The sequence below is a fragment of the Natrix helvetica genome, assembly GCF_964273705.1.
Source record: "Natrix helvetica genome assembly, chromosome: Z".
NCBI lineage: Eukaryota > Metazoa > Chordata > Lepidosauria > Squamata > Natricidae > Natrix > Natrix helvetica.
The window spans coordinates 119467338-119488418 of record NC_138554.1 but is presented as its reverse complement, the minus strand read 5'-3'; the positions used below and the strand labels follow the sequence as shown (position 1 = coordinate 119488418).

Here is a 21081-nt window from a genome sequence, read left to right as displayed (position 1 = left end):
TAAAATTTTATTTGTTAGCCGCAACCCTCTCCCGAAGGACTCGGGGCGGCGTACAATAAAAACAAATAAAATACAAATATAGACATACATACACAGGAACAAAGACGTATACGTGTACGTGGAGGAGGTAGACAGATGAGTGGAAACAATTAAAATCACAATTTAAAATCCCTTAAATAAAATTACAAAATTAAAAACCCGTCAGGAGCGATATGAAATTATGGTTGAGTTTTATAGGACTATTGCGTATATTTGGAATGTTGGTATATTGTTGTGGATGTTTGCCAAAATGGCTGCTATGGAGACATTTGATTGTTCAAAAAAATTACTGCTGTTGTAGAAGCAACAAGTCACAAACACACAGAAACTAATGGGATTACTCTTCAAACACTCTATCTTTCTCTATTTACTCACCCTTTCAGAGCAAATGAGTTGCTGCCATCCATTATTTTTACTTTCTAAAATTACCTACTGGGTCCTTGTAGAGCATCAATACAATTCTATAACCAAAGATAATGCTGAGGAAAATGTTTTATTTTGTAATAGTGTCACATTTTAATTCTTCGTTCTATTTTAAACAATATATTGAACATTAAAAATTACAGTAAGCCAAAAAAGATTTTCTGTGGACATCTGTGTTAGAAGTGCAGAAAAATCAATTATTACCAACCTGCCTTCCATTGAGGGTCTGTATACTGCATGAGTCAAAAAGAGGGCCATGAAAATATTTACAGACTCCTCACATCCTGGATATAAACTGTTTCAACTCCTACTCTCAAAATGACTCTCAAAATAACACTACAGAGCACTGCATACCAGACAACTAGACACAAGAATAGTTTCCCCCCAAATGCCATCACTCTGCTAAACAAATAATTCCTTCAACACTGTCAAACTATTTACTAAGTATGTACTACTATTAATCTTCTCATCATTCCTATCACCCTTCTCCTCCCACTTATGACTGTAACTTTGTTGCTTGTATCCTTAGGATGTATATTGATTGTTTCCTAGTATGATTTGATTGCTTATTTGTACCCTATGACTATCATTAAGTGTTGTACCCTATGATTAGTCACGAATGTATCTTTTCTTTTATGTACACTGAGAGCATATGCACCAAGACAAATTCCTTGTGTGTCCAATCATACTTGGCCAAAAATTTTATTCTGTTCTATTTTACTAAGGCATACTGAAGTGTATGCCTTAGTTTAATAAAAGTATTGCTGACTGTGGATTTTGTAGTTCACAATCAGAAATCTGCAAAACCCCATTAAGGGTGTTTGCTCTAAATCCTTCTCTTAGGTGGGTCTTTAGCTGTGACCTCTCCGATGAAACCTCTGATCTAGATTTCCTGGGGACTAATGCAAGAGTGCTTAAAGACTCACCTTAGAGACAGATTTAGGAGCAATGACCTTTAACGACTTTCTGCCTACTTAGTTAAAGAGCCTATTCAAATTAACTAAAAAATGAAACCACCCTGAAGGACATCCATGGGGTCCCTTTACTAACTTGCTCAGATTGAAGAAGCCATTTGGATAAGCAGCAACATATTTCACACCAAAAAAGAAAATAATTCCATGGCTCAATTTCCAGACAATCAAAGATCTATAGTTTTTGCTGCAAAAGCTTAACACTGCCACCTTTTTGGAATTCTGTGTGAAATTGATTTATTTTTCCCCTCTAGCTGCACTTCCCATTGATCATATTCAAGAGAATTATGTTCGTGAGGTTCGAGATTGTATTTTTTCTGTTGGATATCCTACGCCATTTAAATCCAGAGTTCTACTTGTAGCTGTTTCAGAGGTCAGGAATATTTTTTTAAATACAAAACTGCTGTTTTACTCTGCGGCTGTGTGTCTATAAGAGAAGCTTATGAACGTGTAACCCAGGGATGGGCTTCAAAAATTTCAGCAACGGGTTCTCTGCCTGGTTGCTGGGTAGGCATCGTAATATTGGGCGTGGCCTACTCTTGCACCATGGCGACGGGGGGGGGGGTTCGCCTTGCCCAGGCTGTGGAGGCTTTCCTCGAGCCTCTGGGAGGGTGGAAACTGCCTCCCCCGCACTCTAGAGGCCTTTCAGAGGCTGGAAAGAGGTCCGTTTCTGGCCTTCCGAAACTTCCAGGAGGCCTGTTTTTCCCCTCCTCAAGCCTCCGTGTGGGCCCTGCACTTACCTCGTATCCAAAATAGGCTGCATGGAGACTCCTGGGAGGGGAGGGGTGGGGTGGGAGGGGCCAGCCAGAGATGGGATTTGGGGGTTCTCTGAACCGGCCATAACATTAGCTAAGGGTTCTCCCAAACCCAGGTGAACTCGTAGCAGCCCATCCCTAATATTACCTATATAAATATGTTTGTTATATTACATTCTTTTATTTCATTCAATCTACCATCTAGTATCAGTGGAGATTCTCCATGTCATTCAAGACACAAAAATGATTCAACTGCATAATTCATATTCAGGGATACAAAATCACTGGAAAATAGCAAGTGCGTTATGTCAAGTTAGCCCATTAGCACATCACAATTACTTTTGTCCACAGTGGCTCAATCAATCAATCCGTTTATTACAGTCATAGACCAAAGACACAGAGGATCGTCTCATGCAAAGTTGCTAAAAACTGCTGACACAGTTTCGTCAGAATTCTGAGGCAGGAAATAAGTAAAAAATAAAGTGTAAGTCTTTGAATAGATGTAATCTCTTTTATAAATAATGGTATTTTTTATAAAATACAAAAGAAAACTTCATTTTGCGCCACCAAATAAAAAGAAACAAAATAGAAAATCATATAATTTATGTGATATGGCAGTGATGGCGAACTTATGGCACGCGTGCCACAGCTGGCACCCGGAGCCATTTGTCAGGGCACGCGAGGCGCTGCCCTGTCAGCTGGCCAGCGTGCAAGCGCGCGCTGGCCAGCTGAGTTCACTGTTTTTAAAAGCAATTTTATCGCCCTCCCCAGGCTCCAGAGGCTTTATAAAAGCCTAGGGAGAGCGAAAAGAGCCTCTCCCGCCCCCCCGGGGGCCCTCCGGAAGCTTCAGGGACCGTCCGGAGGCTTCCCTGAAGCCTTCGAAACGCTTAAAATAACCCTCCGAGCAAACCGGAAATGACTTCATGTGAAAAAAGCATGTAAAAATGGGCGGAGTTGCGCCTGTTGTGCGTGCATGCACACTGGGGGGTCACGCATTGCATTATGGGTGCAGCACGCCCGCACACGACCCCCCTGCGCTCCCCCCACTTGTGGCACGTGAGCCAAAAAAGGTTCGCTATTGCTGTGATATGGCCTTGGCAACTTCATATTACCGTCTTTCCTATTGTAAAAGCTTATGCAGTCCGAATATATACCGTGTTTCCCTGAAAATAAGACAGGGTCTTATTTTCTTTCGACCCCTGAAATAAGCGCTTGGCCTTATTTTCAAGGAGGTCTTATTATTTTTGAGGTGCAGGAGGCTCCTTAACCTCCGCCTGAGGATCAGCTGATCCAGAGAGTGCTGGAGGTTCTGTCTCTGTTTCCGGCACACTCTTGCCGGCCCTAGCGTTGCTGGGCTGCTGCTCTTTTTGCGGCCACCAGTAAGAGAAGGGGTGTGGTAGCTAAGGTTTGCGGGAGCGGCCTCTATGAGGCCATTCCGCATAGATGGCAGGTGGGGCATGTTCCCTCTTTCCTCTCAGGAAATGGCTGGGGGAGCTGCACAAGCATTTAAACATATTTGGGGAGGGCTTATTTTGGAGGGAGGGCTTATTTTAGCACATGTGCTCAAAAGCCCAGTTGGGCCTATTATCTGGGAACCTCTTATTTTCGGGGAAATAGGATATTAAGCATGGTCCTTAGATATTGCAAGACTGCCATAATAGGTTATACATTAAATGATCTAACTCTTAAAATAGTGTTTTTCAAATCTGGTAATTTTAATAAATGTGGACTTCAACACCCAGAATTCCACAGCCAGTAGTTGAAGTTTGTATATCTTAAAGTTGCCAACTTTGAAAAATACTGCTTTAATTAATAATACCAAAACCTAGTACTAATTCTATTAGACTTTTTGGGGTCATGGAACTTATTAAAAAAATCCAGAATGCACGAACAAGAGCAAAGCTTTAGTAACAGGAAATTGACTGCATTCAAATGAATTTGTTTCCCTTTTAAGCTCTCCTGAAACACCACCAAATTCTTGCAGAACCCTGTTAGAGTTATAAATTCCAATTTGAAAACCCTATCCTAGAGCTTCATTGTCAAACAGGTGTTACTTCCTGTCCCTTTCTGGTTTTTAAGTCAACTATGGTTCGTGTTTCATCAGCCCTGTCATTTTGAACATAAGTAATCAGCACCAAAAGATTGTTTATCATTATTGTTAGAAACAGCTTTGCCATTAACAGTGGATATTGCCAAGGTGTAATACTAATTAGAAACTTGGATCCAAAGCTTAAATTGGAAGGAATCACTTGCAAAAGGGTGAGCAAATAAACACTTGAGCTGAGAAAATTTCCCCAGTCTCTTCAAACACTGTTACCACATTAGGTTTTATCTTTAATTAGGATCTAGAACCACAATATTAACATATGAGGGAGAATTACACATGAATGTTTAGTAACAAATTTAATATAGCCAGGAAAGCAACCTATTTGATGCAATTGTATCTTTGGGCAATATTATACTGACATTGAAGTTCCGATTTCATAAACCATATCTAGCATTTATGTTATAAAGGTAAAGGTTTCCCTCGCACATATGTGCTAGTCGTTCCTGAGACTAGGGGGTGGTGCTCATCTCCATTTCAAAGCCAAAGAGCCAACATTACCCAAAGACGTCTCCGTGGTCATGTGGCCAGCATGACTAAACACAGAGGCGCATGGAACAGTGTTACCTTCCCGCCAAAGTGGCCCCTATTTTTCTACTTGCATTTTTATATGCTTTCAAACTGGTAGGTTGGCAGAAGCTGGGACAAGTAATGGGAGCTCGCTCTGTTACACAGAGTTAGGGATTCGAACCATCGAACTTCCAACCTTTCTGATCGACAAGCTCAGCGTCTTAGCCACTGAGCCACCACGTTCCTTTTTTATGTTATAGTACTCGGCAATTACCTAATTAAAGCGAATTGTCCAAGGTCACTAAATTTACTTTATACTGAATTCAACTGACTAAGTGGAATTGTATAAATAAATCCCCTTTTATTGTCTAAATGTGTGGGGAATGAAGGAACAAATACTGCTCTCATCAGAGAAAACTACTGGTATATATTTAACAAATCCATTCTAAATTCAAGCCCAGAAAATAATAATTAAGAATCTATTGACTTAAAAAGACAGGAAGAAGAGGCTTTAAACCTTGACGTTGACCTAGATATGTAGCTTGATTTCTGTATTCTGCAGCAGGTTGCTCTTCTGCATATAATATATGACTTCTTATCTACATTAAAGCAGCTTATCAGTGTCAAATCCCTGATCTTTCTACTCTTTCCTGAATATGGGCTGCTTCTAAAAGAATAAGATATTTATAGCTGTGCCTGATCTGGAGTCTCACCGAATATAATAACCCCAAACTACTAACATTTCCTGGAAATAGAAGTAGGAAGGCTGTAATTCTGCACCTTTTCTTCAATTCTGACTACTCGGAGGTTTGGCAGCAAATTTATCTCACTTGAAAACAATAAATTTTAATAGTCTGGAAAATAGGATGTGTGGCGAACAAGTAGGAGTACATCACTAAAGTATGGATTTCTATGACGTACATAGCTAACGTGAAACCTTTTTTTTTTACACCTTAATAATTTTCATGGATTGATATACTTTTTCTGTTTTAGGAAGTCCTGGAAGAAATTCTGGACTTAGACATGTCTGTCTCAAGCTCAGATGATTTTTTGCAGCTTGTCAGTGGTTCAAAAATAATCTTGGGGTCTCTGCCGCTAACCCACAGATATGGTGGCCATCAGGTACTACTTGTTTTTTTAACCACATGTTATCAACATTAAATGGCAGTGCTATTCAGTGGTCAGTCATTTACTTGTAATTCTTTTGTAAATCAGTGAATCAGTCAAATAATCGAAATGGTAAAGCATGCAGATGGGAATAATGTTGGCTAGTCGTGTTCTTTTTATTTTTACTTTCTTTCAATATTATCGTCCTGTATTTTATTGGTAAACAACATTTTCAACTTCAGGCATTGCAACAGGCATAATATACTTTCTCACACTTACCGTATCTATTGGAGTATAAGATGCACCCCCTCAAAAAAGAAGGTGAAAATTTGGGTGGGTCTTATATACCAAATGTAGCTTTGCCCACCGGCTGGCCCCCACTCTTTGACCTCTGCTTCCCAGCAATTTGCTACAAACAGCCTGTTTCAGTTTCAGCTTCAGCATAGCCTGATTAGCACAAGCAGCTGATTGTTGTTGGATCGGCCTCCTGTTTTAGGCTGCAGGGATTGCCGTAGCCTATTGCTGCCTCCGTATGTCCAATTTTCAGACTCTGCATCCCATTTTTGGCCTTTGTGCGTCCCATTCTCCACCCATTCTGATCCCCGCCACCTGGAATGTGTGGAAAACGCGGAGGGTGAAGCCGGGGTGTGCGGAGGCTGGAAACAGGATGTGGAGGCCGAAAATGGGGTGCGTGGAGGCGGCAATAGGCTACAGCAGTGATGGCGAACCTTTTTGGCATCACGTGCCAAAAGCGGGGGGACGGGCAGGGGGGTCGTGGGCTTGTGTGCCACACCCATAATCCTATGTGTGCAGACCCCCATGTGCATGTGCATGCAACTACCACCCCCACACATGCGCGTGTGACCCCGCCCTCCCCCCTACTTTCGGTGCGTGATGGTCCCGTTTTATTCACCCTTCCCAGGCTCCAGAGGATTTCTAGGAGCCTGGGGAGGGTAAAAACGTCCCCCCCCCGCTCCCCCAGAGGCCCTCCGGAGGCTTCCAGCACCTTCCACTCACACCCGCAGGACCTGCTGCTCCCTGCGTCTTCAGAGGCAACGGAGGCAACCGCTACTCTTGGTGGGGCAGCTATGCTCATGCGGTCCTGGCCTTAAGCCTCATGACTCTCCCGCCCAGCCAACCGCAGCTCACCTGCACCGAGAGGCACCTGGTAGCGCCGGCGGTCTCCCTATTCCGAGGAGGAATATGTGCCGGGGCTATTGCGGCTCCCCCCCCCCCCAGCTCACCTGTCTCTTTAAATCGCACCTCTTTGCCTAAAGGGCCAGAGGGGGACAAAGCAATTGGGAAAGGGTGTGTGTGTGTGTGTGTGTGTGTGTGTGTGTGTGAGAGAGAGAGAGAGAGAGAGAGAGAGATGGGGTGGGGTGGGGAGAGAGAATAAGATGAGGAGGAAGAACGGAGGCATTTTGGCTTGCTCTCACCTCCCGGACTCTGTGTGCCTCCGCCTAGCTGGACTTCATGGGTGCGCTGCTCCTGGGCTCATCAGTCTCCAGACAGACATCAGATTCCCAACCTCCAGCACCAGTTCAGGGAGGAAAAGGCAGGGCATCCCAACACAGGAACTTCTGCTATCCGGGAGGTGAGAGCGAGCCGAGAAGCCTCTGTTCTTCCTTCTTACCTTAATTTCCCCACCCTGAAACACACACATGCCTTTCCCAATTGCTTTCTACTGAGGATGAGGTCATTTCAGGGGGAGACAAAGAGGCGTGAATTAAAGAGACAGGGTTAGGGTTAGGGTTAGGGTTAGGGTGGGAGAGACTGTTTCATGCAGCTTTTTAGCCCCGCAAATGATGGTGAGAAACGGCACCCTCGCAGGTCAGCTTCTCTTGGCCTGGCAGGGGGGGGGGTTCACAAGCCACCCCACCAAGAAAAGCAGTTGCCTCTGTTGCCTTAAAAGGCAGCAGGGTGCAGCTGCTGTGGATGGAAGGTGCTGGGCATCGGGGCCACTGTGGTTTGCAACGGCACTGAGAAAGCTGCAAGCCTAAAGGCGCCCTCGCTCCTGCGTGCAAGTCAGGATCTCCTCGCCTCCTCGGCTGCCGCTTTACCCCTCCTGTGGCTCCTGTCCAGCTCTCTCTCTTCTATCTCCCCTTCTCCTCCCCACAATTGCTTACCCGTCCCAGAGAGCTTGGGCTACGCCTTCCTCTGACCCCGCCGGTGTCACTCCTGAGCAAACTCCCTCCAACCCCATGGCTGTTGCAAAGCACTAACCAACATGCAAACTGGAAGTCCATTCCTGAACTTTTGGTTTGTGTGTTGGGTTGTTTTTTGCCCTCGGGAGGCTCCGGAGGGCGAAAAAGGCCAAAAACGAAGCCAAAGTCAGCTGGCTAGTGTGCATGCGCACTGGAGTTGACAGGGCAACACCTCGTGTGCCCTAAGAAATGGCTCCGTGTATCACCTGTGGCACGCGTGCCATAGGTTCGCCATCATGGGGCTATAGCAATCCCTGCAGCCTAAAACAGCTCATTGTCGGGATGCCGATCCAACCTACAATCAGCTGCTTGTGCTAATCAGGCTGTGCTGAAGCTGAAACTGAAACGGGCTGTTTGCTGTTTGCTGCAAGGAGGCAAATTGCTGGGAGGCAGAGGCAGATTTTTTTTTCTTGTTTTCCTCCCCAAAAGTTAGGTGCATCTTATATTTCGGAGCACCTTATACTCCGAAAAATATGGTATATCCTTTCATCATTTCTCTTCTTTCCACTGCTGCTGAATGGAATGCAAATCATAGCTCCCTTTTATTTTGAGCCATAATGCTGTTGTTCCTCCGTAGTGATTCCTACCAGGCAGCTGACATCTGTATACTAGTTGAAAAGCAGAATAGCTTCTCATAGTTCCAAACCTTTATATGCCTTTATATTTTTAGTTGATGACAAAATGGGTATATTTGGCCTAGTCCAAAATACTTTCTTCAAAGGTTGGTTCCTAAAGCAGAGGAGTACAATAACTTTATTTTAATTACTGATACTATCTCCTCCCATATAACTTAGTCAATTCAAATTGTAGATAAAGAACATGTTTAGCTTCATAGTCTGAGGTTAAATGATTTAGAACACGAGTGTGTTACAGTCCTGTGCCAAGAATTTTAATTTCCAGTCAATTCCAAAGAAAAACACCCAACATTTTTAATGAACCGCAGTTTCTATATCTTATGGATATAATTGTTTTCAATAAGTCTATTAAAAGTCTATTAAATTGTTAAGCAACCTACAATGGTGCTTAAAAATTTGTGAACCCTTTTGAATGTTCAGTTCTATATAAACAGGAACCTGAAATGTGATCTGTTTTCTATACAAATCCTAAAACCAGTTAAGGAGAACTTATTTTGCTGAGTTCCAGTTCCTCTGATGCAAATATAACATAAAGACCAATTTCCACCTTCACAGTCAATAGCATAGAACTGTGCTAGTAGCCGTCAGGGTTCCCAATGACAAATCCAAAGCAATCAAAACTCTTGAGACCTAGAGTTTCCTCAAAGCATAATTTTATTTAGAATGTCATACAGGCACAGCTGGTGTAAACCCGACCCTGAAGGACCAAGGGTTTTCCCCACCCAAATGAAAACCCAAAGTTCTTGCTCCCAAGTCACACGTCCATCACATGATCCAATTAGGTCACAGTCCCAACTCTGGCTGGCTTTTGTCCACTCCCCTCCAACACCTAGTAGAATGTCCTTGGCTCCCTAGTAGAACATCCTTGGGAAAGAATGCTACTTTAGCTACATATCTCCCAACTATCTCTATCTCCCCCCCCCTCCCCCATGTTCCACAGCTCTACACAGCCTTGCTGTGGCAGCCTGGAAGATGCTCCCAAAATGGCTTCAGGGCTGACAGGAGCATTGTACCAAGCTGTTCTTGTGCCTATTGCAATTACTAGTAAAATATACAGAAGATATTGTTTATTCAAACACGTTGAATCCCAGTTACGGCTCCATTTCTGAATAGCGAATAATTGTTTCATATTTTTATCTCAACTTCTTCATGTTAGTTTGGTAGCTGGGCAGGACAGCTGGGTGATGGAAGAGCCCACTTGATCGGCATTTATACAAACAGGTACTGCATGTCTCGTCTTAAAAAGTCTGTCTCTATTCAGTATTTGGTTGCTATTGATATCTCAGAAACTAAAATGATGATAACCAACAACAATATTAACCAGGCTTGGTATGTAAGTATGTAAACTAGTATTTCAGATGTATTATTTTGTTAATCCTTGTAGTACAAAATACAAGCAAGTTATTGTATACATAGAGGTTATTTCCCCTATGTTACAGGTTAGGGTTGAGGCTTCATTGTACAGACAAGATTTGTATTAATGATACTTTGACACAAGTTGTTCCATTCTGTGCTGCATCAGTTGTTCTCGTTGCTGATGCTAATCTTCTTTCTGTAGATTTGGATCCAGTTGGGAACTGCAGCTCAAAGGTTCAGGGAGGACACCATATTCCAGGTGTGTTATATCTTTGGTGTAATATTCTTTCAGTTCCTGATATGTTTTGGATTAATTTCAATAATGCGTCATAGAATCCGAGGATTGGAAGAATCTGTAGTTCCAAAGTATCTTACAGAATGGCTATCCAAACTTGGCCAGGGAGCACTTATTACTCAAGGAGGCAAGCCATTCCGTTTATATTTTTCAGGGTCCAGAAATGCCTCCTTATCTCAAGGTTGAATCTCCCCTGGCAAAGCTTCCACCTTTTAGTTCATGTTTTACCTTCATAAAAGCATAAATGTGCATCTTTTTCTTTTTGAGATTTTGAAGTCTTTTAGGCGAATTTTCAAATAAATAAATAAAAATTCTTTCATCTATCACTTTGCTAGTAAGATTAAAGAATGACCTTAGAGGGGCGCAGTGGCTAAGATGCTGAGCATGTCGATCAGAAAGGTCGACAGTTCGATGGTTCGAATCTCTTGCGCCACATAACGGAGTGAGCTCCTGTTACTTGTCCCAGCTTCTGCCAACCTAGTTGTTCGAAAGCATGTAAAAATGCAAGTAGAAAAAAATAGGAGCCACATTTGGTGGGAAGGTAAAAGCGTTCCGTGTACCTTTGGCGTTGAGTCATGCGGGCCACATGACCACAGAGATGTCTTCGGACAGCAGTGGCTCTTTGGCTTTGAAATGGAGATGAGCCCCCTAGAGTCGGGAACGACTAGCACATATGTGCGGAACTTTTTACCTTTATCATGTCTATCCTCCGCCTTTTTCCTTTAGACTAAACACACCCAGTTTTTAGATCTATTCTTTACATTAAAAAACTTTTCACTTCAATAACTTATCATTAAGGACCACCCAGAAAACCAATCTGTTTGTAGATGAATCTTTCCTTTTTTCAGAGTTTGGGATTATAAAATACTATAGAATTGTATACTATTTTTTTATAACCACATATAAAAAGATGAAGATTAAAATAACCATGAGATATTTTAATATAGAAATGCCAAGGTGGATCCCTGACATGAATGGGATAAACCTCTATTCCAAAACCCCCACAAATATAAATTATGTAGTATTTGATTGATTGATTAATTAAGTGGCATCAAGTCATTGATGACTCTTAGCCACCACATAGATATTGTCCATAATGATCTGTCTCTAATCTGTTCCCCCAGCTCCTCCAGTAATGCCCCAATATAAGTGAGTCCAACCACTTTGCTCTTGGCTGTCTCCTTTTCTTTCCTACCACCTTTCCCAGCATTATACAGGTAGTCTTCTACTTACAACAGTTCATTTACTGACTGTTTGAAGTTACAACGGTACTGAAAAATGTGACTTATGACCATTTTTCATATTTATTCATATTTATGACCATCTTAGCTTCCCTAAGGTCTTGTGATTTACATTCAGGGGGTTCATATTGGATAATTACATAGTCCTGGAATCACATGATCCCTTTTGCAACCTTCTGACAAGCAAAGTCAATGGGGATGCCAGATTCATTTAACAACTATGTTACTAACTTAACAGCTGTAGTGATGCATTTAACAAATATGGAAAGAAAAGTTATAAAATGGGGCAAAACTCAATTTTCTCATTTAGCAAATTTGGGCTCAATTGTGATCGTACGTTGAGGATTATCTGTAATCTTTGCCACAGAGTTAGGTCTCACACCATGTAATATGTCTGAAGTGGGATAATTTGAGCCTCATTGTTTGTGCCTTGAACAAGAAATCTGGGTTGATTTGTTTGATGATCCATTTGTTCGTTTTCTTGACTGTTCACAGCATTCTCAGGAGTCTTCTCCAATCCTAGAGTCCAAAAGTATTTCTTCAGAGTCCACTTTTTGCCTCCATAGAGTGTCACAATGAATATTTAGTACAGGGATGTCAAACTCGCATCTTCATGGCATCGTCAAGTGATGTATCACGACTCCCCCCCCCCTTTGCTAAACTGGGCAAGGGCATGGCCAGTGTGTGACGCATCTGGCCTGCGGGCCGCGGGTTTGACAACTCCAATGTTGTATCAATATTATTATGTGTTTCTATTTACAGTTTGTGATGTGAACTAAATTATGTGCAATGCTCACTAAAGGATTTTTAGTAGTGTGATTTCTTAGTTCTGCTTTCTAGTGAAGCATTGCCACCAAAAACGGCCCTTTCTAGCATTGTATCAGAAAAAAATAGGTTTCTTGGTTTGGCATGTTATGTTTGTCATTCACTGATTGAGCACATACTTTACATGTCAAAAGCCACATGTCCAATCCTTGGCATCTAAATGTTAGAAAATTCCCATCTGAAAGAATATGAAGCAGTGTTAGATTCAGCCCAATATAAATTCCAATGTTACCTTTATTTCTATTCTGTTTCTTGGTTGATCCATATTTTTAAGAAGAATTGTATGCCCCTCTCAACAAAACAATCTTTGCTTCTCTACAATAAATCATATTTAAATATGTTAGTACATATTTAATTTATTTCAGCTGTCAACAATATTTAGACAAGTGCAATAGCCACAGATAGTGAACTGTGCCAATCAGATTAACTATGCAAGGATTTGCTAAGTATTTTTTTCCAGTGTCAAAATAATGATGATGATGATAATGATGATGATGATGATGATGATGATGATAATAATAATAATAATAATAATAATAATAATAATAATAATAATATCATCTATGTTTCTTGGAGTTTTTTTTCTACAGGAGAGGAGATGGCAGAGCTGTGCTTCGGTCTTCTATACGAGAATTTTTGGGAAGTGAGGCCATGCATTACCTTGGAATACCTACAAGCAGGGCAGCTAGGTATTTTATCAGGTTTATAGAATGGAATAAAATAATTATGTATAAGAGAGAATGTAAAAAGGGGAAAAACTCCAGACAACACTTTGTTTGTAAAGAGGTTTTAAAATTTGTAACAAAAAATAAAAAACTTTATATAAAAAATAGAATAGAATACAATAGCAGAGTTGGAAGGGACCTTGGAGGTCTTCTAGTCCAACCCCCTGCCTAGGCAGGAAACCCTATACCGTTTCAGACAAATAGCTATCCAACATCTTCTTAAAGACTTCCAGTGTTGGGGCATTCACAACTTCTGGAGGCAAGCTGTTCCACTGATTAATTGTTCTAACTGTCAGGAAATTTCTCCTCAGTTCTAAGTTGCTTCTCTCCTTAATTAGTTTCCATCCATTGCTTCTTGTTCTACCCTCAGGTGCTCTGGAGAATAGTTTGACTGCCTCTTCTTTGTGGCAACCCCTGAGATATTGGAACACTGCTATCATGTCTCCCCTAGTCCTTCTTTTTGTTAAACTAGACATACCCAGTTCCTGCAACCGTTGTTTTAGCCTCCAGTCCCCTAATCATCTTTGTTGCTCTTTTCTGCACTCTTTCTAGAGTCTCCACATCTTTTTTACATTGTGGTGAACAAAACTGAATGCAGTATTCCAAGTGTGGCCTTACCAAGGCATTATAAAGTGGTATTTTATGCAGCCTAGAACTGTGTTGACTTTTTTGGCAGCTGCTGCATACTGCTGGCTCATATTTAAATGGTTGTCCACTAGGATTCCAAGATCCCTCACACAAGTAATTGAGCAAGGTACCACCTATACTGTACCTGTGCCTTTTGTTTTTCTTGCCTAAATGTAGAACCTTGCTTTTTTCACCATTGAATTTCATTTTATTAGATAGTGCCCAATGTTCAAGTTTGTCAAGATCCTTCTGTATCTTTAGCCTATCTTCTGGAGTGTTGGCTATTCCTGCCAGCTTGGTGTCATCTGCAAATTTCATGAGCTCCCCATTTTTCCTCTCATCCAAATCATTGATGAAGATGTTGACGAATAATAAGCCTAAAACAGAACCTTGGGGTATTCCACTGCATAGTTCCTTCCATGTAGATGCAGTTCCATTGAGGATTACACATTGAGTGTGGTTGGTCAGCCAGTTATGAATCCATCTGGTGGTGATGCTGTCTAACCCACATTTTTCTACTGTATCTAGTAGTAGGTTATAAAGTAGGTTTACTTTAGCAAATGCCTTACTGAAGTCCAAGTAAATTATATTGACGACATTCCTCTGGACCACTAATTTTGTCTCTTTGTCAAAGAATGCAATAGGATTACTCTGGCCTGATTTGTTTTTGACAAACCCATGTTGGCTTTTGGTTATTACTTTGTTTACTTCTAGGTGTTCGCTGATTCATTGCTTAATTGTCTTTATTATAGTTTATCTGTATTGAGCAGAAGGGTGCAATCCTCTTCTTGGACTCCCTGAAGTTTTTTGTCCTTGAATTGCCAAGTTTCTGAAGCATGATTGCTGAAAATTGACAGTTCAATTTCCTCCATTTTTAGAACACACAAAATGGTACTTCTTAATGCTAGCAAAACAAACAAATAAATTCTTCAAACTTCCATGAATGAGAACAAAAAAATCTAAATTCACTTGCCCTGCTTGAGCCATCCATGCTGCATAAATTGCATTGTCACCCACCCACTTCTCCCTTTTACACAAAACCCAAAAGATAAGCCCCAGTCTCCCAAAGGTTTCCACCATTACCCTTACAGTTTCTGACTTCCAATGAAATGAAAAGGAGGAAGCTGCAGGAGTATATTTACAATTTGTTTTGTTAGCAGTTTTTACTGATTGATGGTGCAATGTTATTTCCCATCAAAATACTAAATCTCAAAACAGGATAATGACAATAACTTAAACCAACCACAACTATTTGCAAACCCAATAGAAGATTATTTAAGGTTAAAAATAAATAAAAATTACAATTAAGAATAATAAAAATGAAGTAAAAAATTCCCACAATTGGAAGTCTTTTTAGAGAACTGTATGTTTCAGTTCTTTTAAGAACCAAGCAATGACATTGGGCCCCTTAGTGCAGCAGAAAACTGTAAAATAGCAGAGAACTCTTGACCCATTTTTGCATGACATAAACCTAACATTTCATCAAGTTTCCCCAATACATATTTTAATTTCCTAGTCCCATGATGGTGAACCTATGGCATGTGTGCTGGAAATGGCATGCAGAGCCATCTCTCTGGGCACACAAGCCGTCTCCCATTGCTCTTCTGGGTTTCCGGCGCAGCAGCAACCTTGTGTTCACGCACGCGAGAGCGCCAGAAACCGGAAGAGCATCCACCCTGTGTGCATGCGCCCACCGGGAAGATAAACCTCTGATTTTCTGCATGCGCACCTGCCAGCTGGTGCCAAAAACTGGAAGATCAGATGGTCGGTGTACATGCGTGCACCAGAAACTGGAAGATCACCCACTGGCGTGCGCATGTGCACTGCACAGCTTCCAGTTTCTGGCACGTGCATGTGCGCATGTGTGAATGCACTCCCATTTTGGCACGTGGTGCCAAAAAGGTTCGCCAACACTGTTCTAGTCTATCTTAGAGTCAAGTGATTTCCTGGTGGTTTTGCCATCTAAGAATTACTAGGTCTTACTCTGCTGAGGCCGTATAGAGGTTCTTCCATAGCTAGGCTTCTCTTACATCTGTATTGCAGCAAGGCTGTATAAAGTCTAATTGAACCTCAGACAAATAACCTTGCCAAGAGTTTAAGACCACTACTTGTTTGACAATTGTAAGGGTCCTCCTCAGACTTTTAGACCCATTGTTTGTGAGATTGGGTTTATTAATCTGTGTTTTGTTTTATTTATCTTTCTTTTTTCCCCTTAAGATATAGTATGAATTCACTGTCCAACAGGATTCTGAATGTCTCTGAGTCTGCCTTGTACTAATTCCTTATTTCCACTGTTTCCACAGCTTAGTTGTAAGTGATGACAACGTTTGGAGAGATCAGTTCTACAATGGGAATATTAAGAAAGAAAGAGGTATTTTTTAATCCCTCTTTTACAAGGTTATCGTTAAATCTTCTCAGATCACCTGTTTTCTAATCCGTTGATGTGAACCTAAGCATTGGTTATGCTTTTGACTGGATTATGGGCTGTGGATAAATGATCTGCTACTCAGAATCTATCTTGCAACTGGAAGAACAGTGCCTCATTTCAGATGCAGAACATTTCCCTTTACTTTTCTCCCTTTTCTCTTATATGCTGAAATGAACATAATTTGACTCATCATAATCTGTGGTCATCTGTAGTTTTTGTATTTTTGTATTTTTGCATTTTGTATTTTATTATGGTCTCTTGAAGCATCTTGGTTTATTCATTTAATACTGCATGTACCTGGACAATTTTTCTTCAGGTTTTCTTTTTTAAAAAAACCTACTTTTCTAAGTATTACCTAAAACACTTTTCAAATAGTTCCAGTCATTAATTAGAAATAGTTTATTGCCTCACAGCATTATGACTAATAGTCCTTAGCAAGCCACTGATTTGACTAAATTCCTTTCAATTAGATAATTTCCCCTTTGGTTCTTCCAGAAATGGACATCAGATTTCTCCATTGTAATGCTCAGCTTTTACTAGTCTGATAAAGTAGTGTTTTGAAAAACCATTTCTTAGTTCAAGAAGTCTCTTTCTATCCATTAAGGCAGGGGTGTCAAACTCAATTTCATTAAGGGCCACATCAGGGTTGTGTTTGACCTTGAGGGGCCTTGGTGGCCAGGGTGAGCGTGGCCAGTTCTATGTCACTCGTGTTGGGGTTGCCTGTGGAGGTCCAAGCGCTCCGCCAGCAAAAATGGGCTCCCAAACTCTGTTTTCGGCTGCTACAGCTTCCTGCAACCCTCTGCCAGCAAAAGCGGAGTTCAGGAGGGCTGTCCGCCCCCTCCCCCCCGAGTTCCATTTTTGCTGGCAGAGGCATTGTGGGCCGGTCCTTTGCTGTTTCCAGGATGGCCCCGCAGGCCATATCTAAACACCCTGCAGGCTGGATCTGCCCCCCCAGGCCTTGAGTTTGACATCCCCGCATTAAGGGAATCCTTTCTCTTATATATTCTACTCAGAGATGGTATTCAGCAGGTTCTGACCAGTTCTGGAGAACCAGTAGCGGAAATTTTGAGTAGTTCAGTGAACCAGTAAATACCACCTCTGACTGGCCCCGCTCCCATCTATTCCCTGCCTCCCGAATCTCAGTTGATCGGGAGGAAATGGAGATTTTCCAGTAACCTTCCCCTGGAATGGGGAGGGAATGGGGATTTTACATTATCCTTTCCCTGACATGCCCACCAAGCCATGCCACACCAAGCCATGCCCACAGAATGAGTAGTAATTTTTTTTGAATCCCACCTCTGATTTTACTGTGTAAAGTTCTTCTTACACCATAGAGCAAGCCTTCATGCTAAGAAGTTATAGATGCATAAGGAAGTAGGTGAAGGACAATTTTGAAATTCATTAACTTGTAGATATATTTATTTGCAGGTGCAATTGTATTACGTGTTGCAAAATCATGGTTTCGAATAGGATCATTGGAAATACTAGCTCATTCTGGAGAACTGAATTTATTAAGGTTAGACTTAAACCCTTCATTCAAGATTTTCATTTCTGTAGCCAGACAATAGAATAGCTGGTTCAATAGAAACAAATGCAAACTGTATTATCTGGAAAGTACAAAAGAGATTCTTCATTGGCATTCAGTAAAAAACCAGAAGAGCAGCTGGCAACAGCATGCGTTCCAGCAGAGAGGGCTCTGCGTGGTGCCTCTGGCACGCGTGCTGCAGGTTTGCCATCACAGCCATAAATAATAAATAAGGAAAATAAGAAAATTGCTGTTATTTTTCAAGCTACCCTAGCAGCCATCTCCCTATTAAAATGTCATACAAACTTTGACAATCTGACAAGATTTTTTGCCAATGTAAATGATATTTCTTTATTTTTAATTGTTGTTGGGATGTGCTGGTGGTGCAACGTTGCGTACTCTGTATTAAGGTATTTCTGAACAGATATTTTATCACAGTAGGATAATTGTATCATGGAATTTGTTTCTCACAACAAAAAGTACAATATCATTTTAATTTAGTTTAATTTAGGGTACATTTTAAGAAATATGTATATTTGTTTTTTTATTTATATTGCTTTGTGTTTAGCATTATTTAGTGATAACTTCTCAAAACATTATTTCAATACATTGTTATTCTATATCTCTGGAGCTGGACATATTTTCCTTATGAGTGCATAGAATTTCTAAATACTGGAGGATATATATCTGAAATAACAGTTGCTAATTTGAAAGGAGAAGCAATAACCTTTTCCTTTGACATTGACTAAATTTTCTTAAATTATAGAGCATCTGAAGGAGATGGGCAATTAAGAAATATGACATATAAATAAATAAATACTATTACAGATTTATATATAAAATCTGATTCCAGCTTTTCTGATGAGCTACTTATATGTCTGCATAATAAGATTTTTGGAGTTTCTTTTCTTCCTTTGGGTAGATAGTGTCATTTCTTTTTTTTGCAAGTCTTACTTTGATTTGTTATTAGTTTGTCAGTAAGCTATGATTAAAATCAATATTGTCTTACATGTAAGCAGAGCTAAAATTCCTTTTTGAAAGATACAATACAATAGCTTTTCTTCAATTCAGTTTAGCTTCTTAGCAACAAATAGAATTTAGTTTAAATATTTACATAAGTGATGTTTCAAATTCTTCTTTGATAAAAGAAACTTTTACTTTGTGGGACAGGATGCTGCTAGATATGGTCATAAAAGAACACTTTCCAAAAATAAACGTAAATGATTCAAATAAATATCTGGTAAGTAAGTTTTTTTTTAAAAAAATCCATATATATTTATGTCGGTCCAAAGAGGAAACATTTGTAAAAAAAAATTGTGATAATGTATTTTTGAAATCATTTGTAATCTAATTTGTAAGTGTAATTGCATTTCCAACTATTGTTTTACCTATTTATAGTAAATATGAGCTAAATATTCTGGGACTGGGGTTGGTCAGTGGCTAAGATGCTGAGCTTGTCAATCAGAAAGATCAGCAGTTCAGCGGTTTGAATCCTTAGTGCTGTGTAACAGAGTGAGCTCCCGTTATTTGTCCCAGCTTCTGCCAACCTAGCAGTTCGAAAGCATGTAAAAATGCAAGTAGAAATATAGGGACCACTTTGGTGGGAAGGTAACAGCACCTTCAGCATTTAGTCATAGTGGCCATGTGACCACGGAGACGTCTTTGGACAGCGCTGGCTCTTCGACTTTGAAACGGATATGAGCACTGCTCCCTAGAGTCAGGAACAACTAGCACATATGTGCGAGGGAAATCTTTACCTTTTACTTTTAAATATTTTGGAATATTACTACTGTATTTATATACTGAATGTAAAACTTTGATTTTAGGCATTTTTCTCTCAAGTAGTATCTGAGACGGCACATTTAATTGCCTTGTGGATGTCAGTCGGCTTCGCGCATGGTGAGATTAAAAGGGGGAGGGTTGAATTATTTGATCTGAACAGCATAACCTTTTTCCTTTTGATTAAAGATGGATGGACATAAAGATAGGTGTGCCAAAACCTATACTCTGACAGAGTTCATTACTAAAGAATGTTAGGGGGTAAGTGTGGGGAATTGAAATATTGATAGTAATTCAGGGCCAGGTTCATTCATCAAAACAAAGTGTGGTTTGTGTTAGCCAAAGTGTATAGTACAAATTGTGAACCATAGCTGGGTTCATGCATTGTACAAAACCAAAACAAAACCATTCACAGTTTAACTTAATATACTCAATTCATCTGGATTGACTGCTTTAAATCTTTACTGCTTCCTTAAGGGCTCAGAGCCCTATAACAGAGCCCTAGAATACATTTTGTTCTGTATGCTTGGTTAGAACTTTCTTTCTTTTTCTTTCATTTAAGGGCTGTAGCACCATTCAACCATAGTGAGATGTATTGAGGAAAGGTTGATTTGGAGCAACATGGCCATGCTATAATTTCATGAATAGGGCTTTAAATTGTAAGAAGAACAGTGTTCAGGAAGACTTCGGAAGATTTCAGTGCCTTTGTTGATATTTCTTTAAAGTTTACTTTTGCTCATGTCTTCTTATTACAGTAATTCCTCAGGCTTTTTATTTTTTATTTTATTTTTGAGAAAGTATTAGACTAATATCCACGTGAAGAGGTCTAATCATTTATTTTGTTTCCCTTGTTGCATGGAATAACTGAACCAATGTTCGTTACACCGTAAGTGGTAATAGCTGAGATGAATTACGACATTTTTGCCATTTTCCTATTGTCAGTAGATATAAAGAAATTGAGCACTGATTGGCTCATAGTGATTGTGTTTTAAAATGAGCAGAAGTGAAGACCAGGTCAGATTCAATCTACTTAGGAAGGGTAGAAGTTTCTACTGTGAAAATCCCTAAGTTAAGCCTTGAAAGTTTAGAAAAATAACTTTTCTAGAAATTATTCTGTAGCAAAATAGTACTAGGTCTCTTCTAAACTGTTGAACAGCATAGGTTAATAAATTGTTGAAGCTGGAGCATTACAAAAATAGTATTACTCCTTGTGATTTGGTTCCAGGACGGTTTCTAATCCTCTGTCACTACTGTGGCTTTTTCAAACACAGACTTATTACTAGATTGTAAGCAGGCATGAAGCTTCGCTCCACTCGCGCACGGTGCTTCTGCGCATGCGCAAAACCTTTTGCACATGCGCAGAGTGTCTGTGATGACATTTGGGTGGTTGGGCGGAGCCTACCGCTGCTGCCACTACTGGTTCACCTGATCTGGGGGGAACCGGCAGAATACCATCTCTGATTGTAAGTACACAGGACTCTGCAGCTAATTAGCTTGTCCTTTTCTTTCCAAACTGTATAATCGAAAATAAG

General features: G+C 40.5%; 1 protein-coding gene across 3 annotated transcripts in view; it reads left to right on the top strand.

Moving 5' to 3' along the window:
* The window catches only part of LOC309381317 (protein adenylyltransferase SelO-like), a 42531-nt gene that overhangs the window by 8816 nt on the left and 12634 nt on the right, over window positions 1–21081 (top strand). For all 3 annotated transcript variants that reach the window (XM_081932188.1, XM_081932187.1, XM_081932189.1), the window contains 9 exons: window positions 1688–1806; window positions 5796–5924; window positions 9905–9969; window positions 10307–10363; window positions 13056–13154; window positions 16121–16188; window positions 17674–17761; window positions 18941–19010; window positions 19597–19669. In XM_081932188.1, coding sequence (XP_081788314.1) covers window positions 1688–1806; window positions 5796–5924; window positions 9905–9969; window positions 10307–10363; window positions 13056–13154; window positions 16121–16188; window positions 17674–17761; window positions 18941–19010; window positions 19597–19669 — 768 coding nt within the window. The remainder of the gene's footprint in view (window positions 1–1687; window positions 1807–5795; window positions 5925–9904; window positions 9970–10306; window positions 10364–13055; window positions 13155–16120; window positions 16189–17673; window positions 17762–18940; window positions 19011–19596; window positions 19670–21081) is intronic.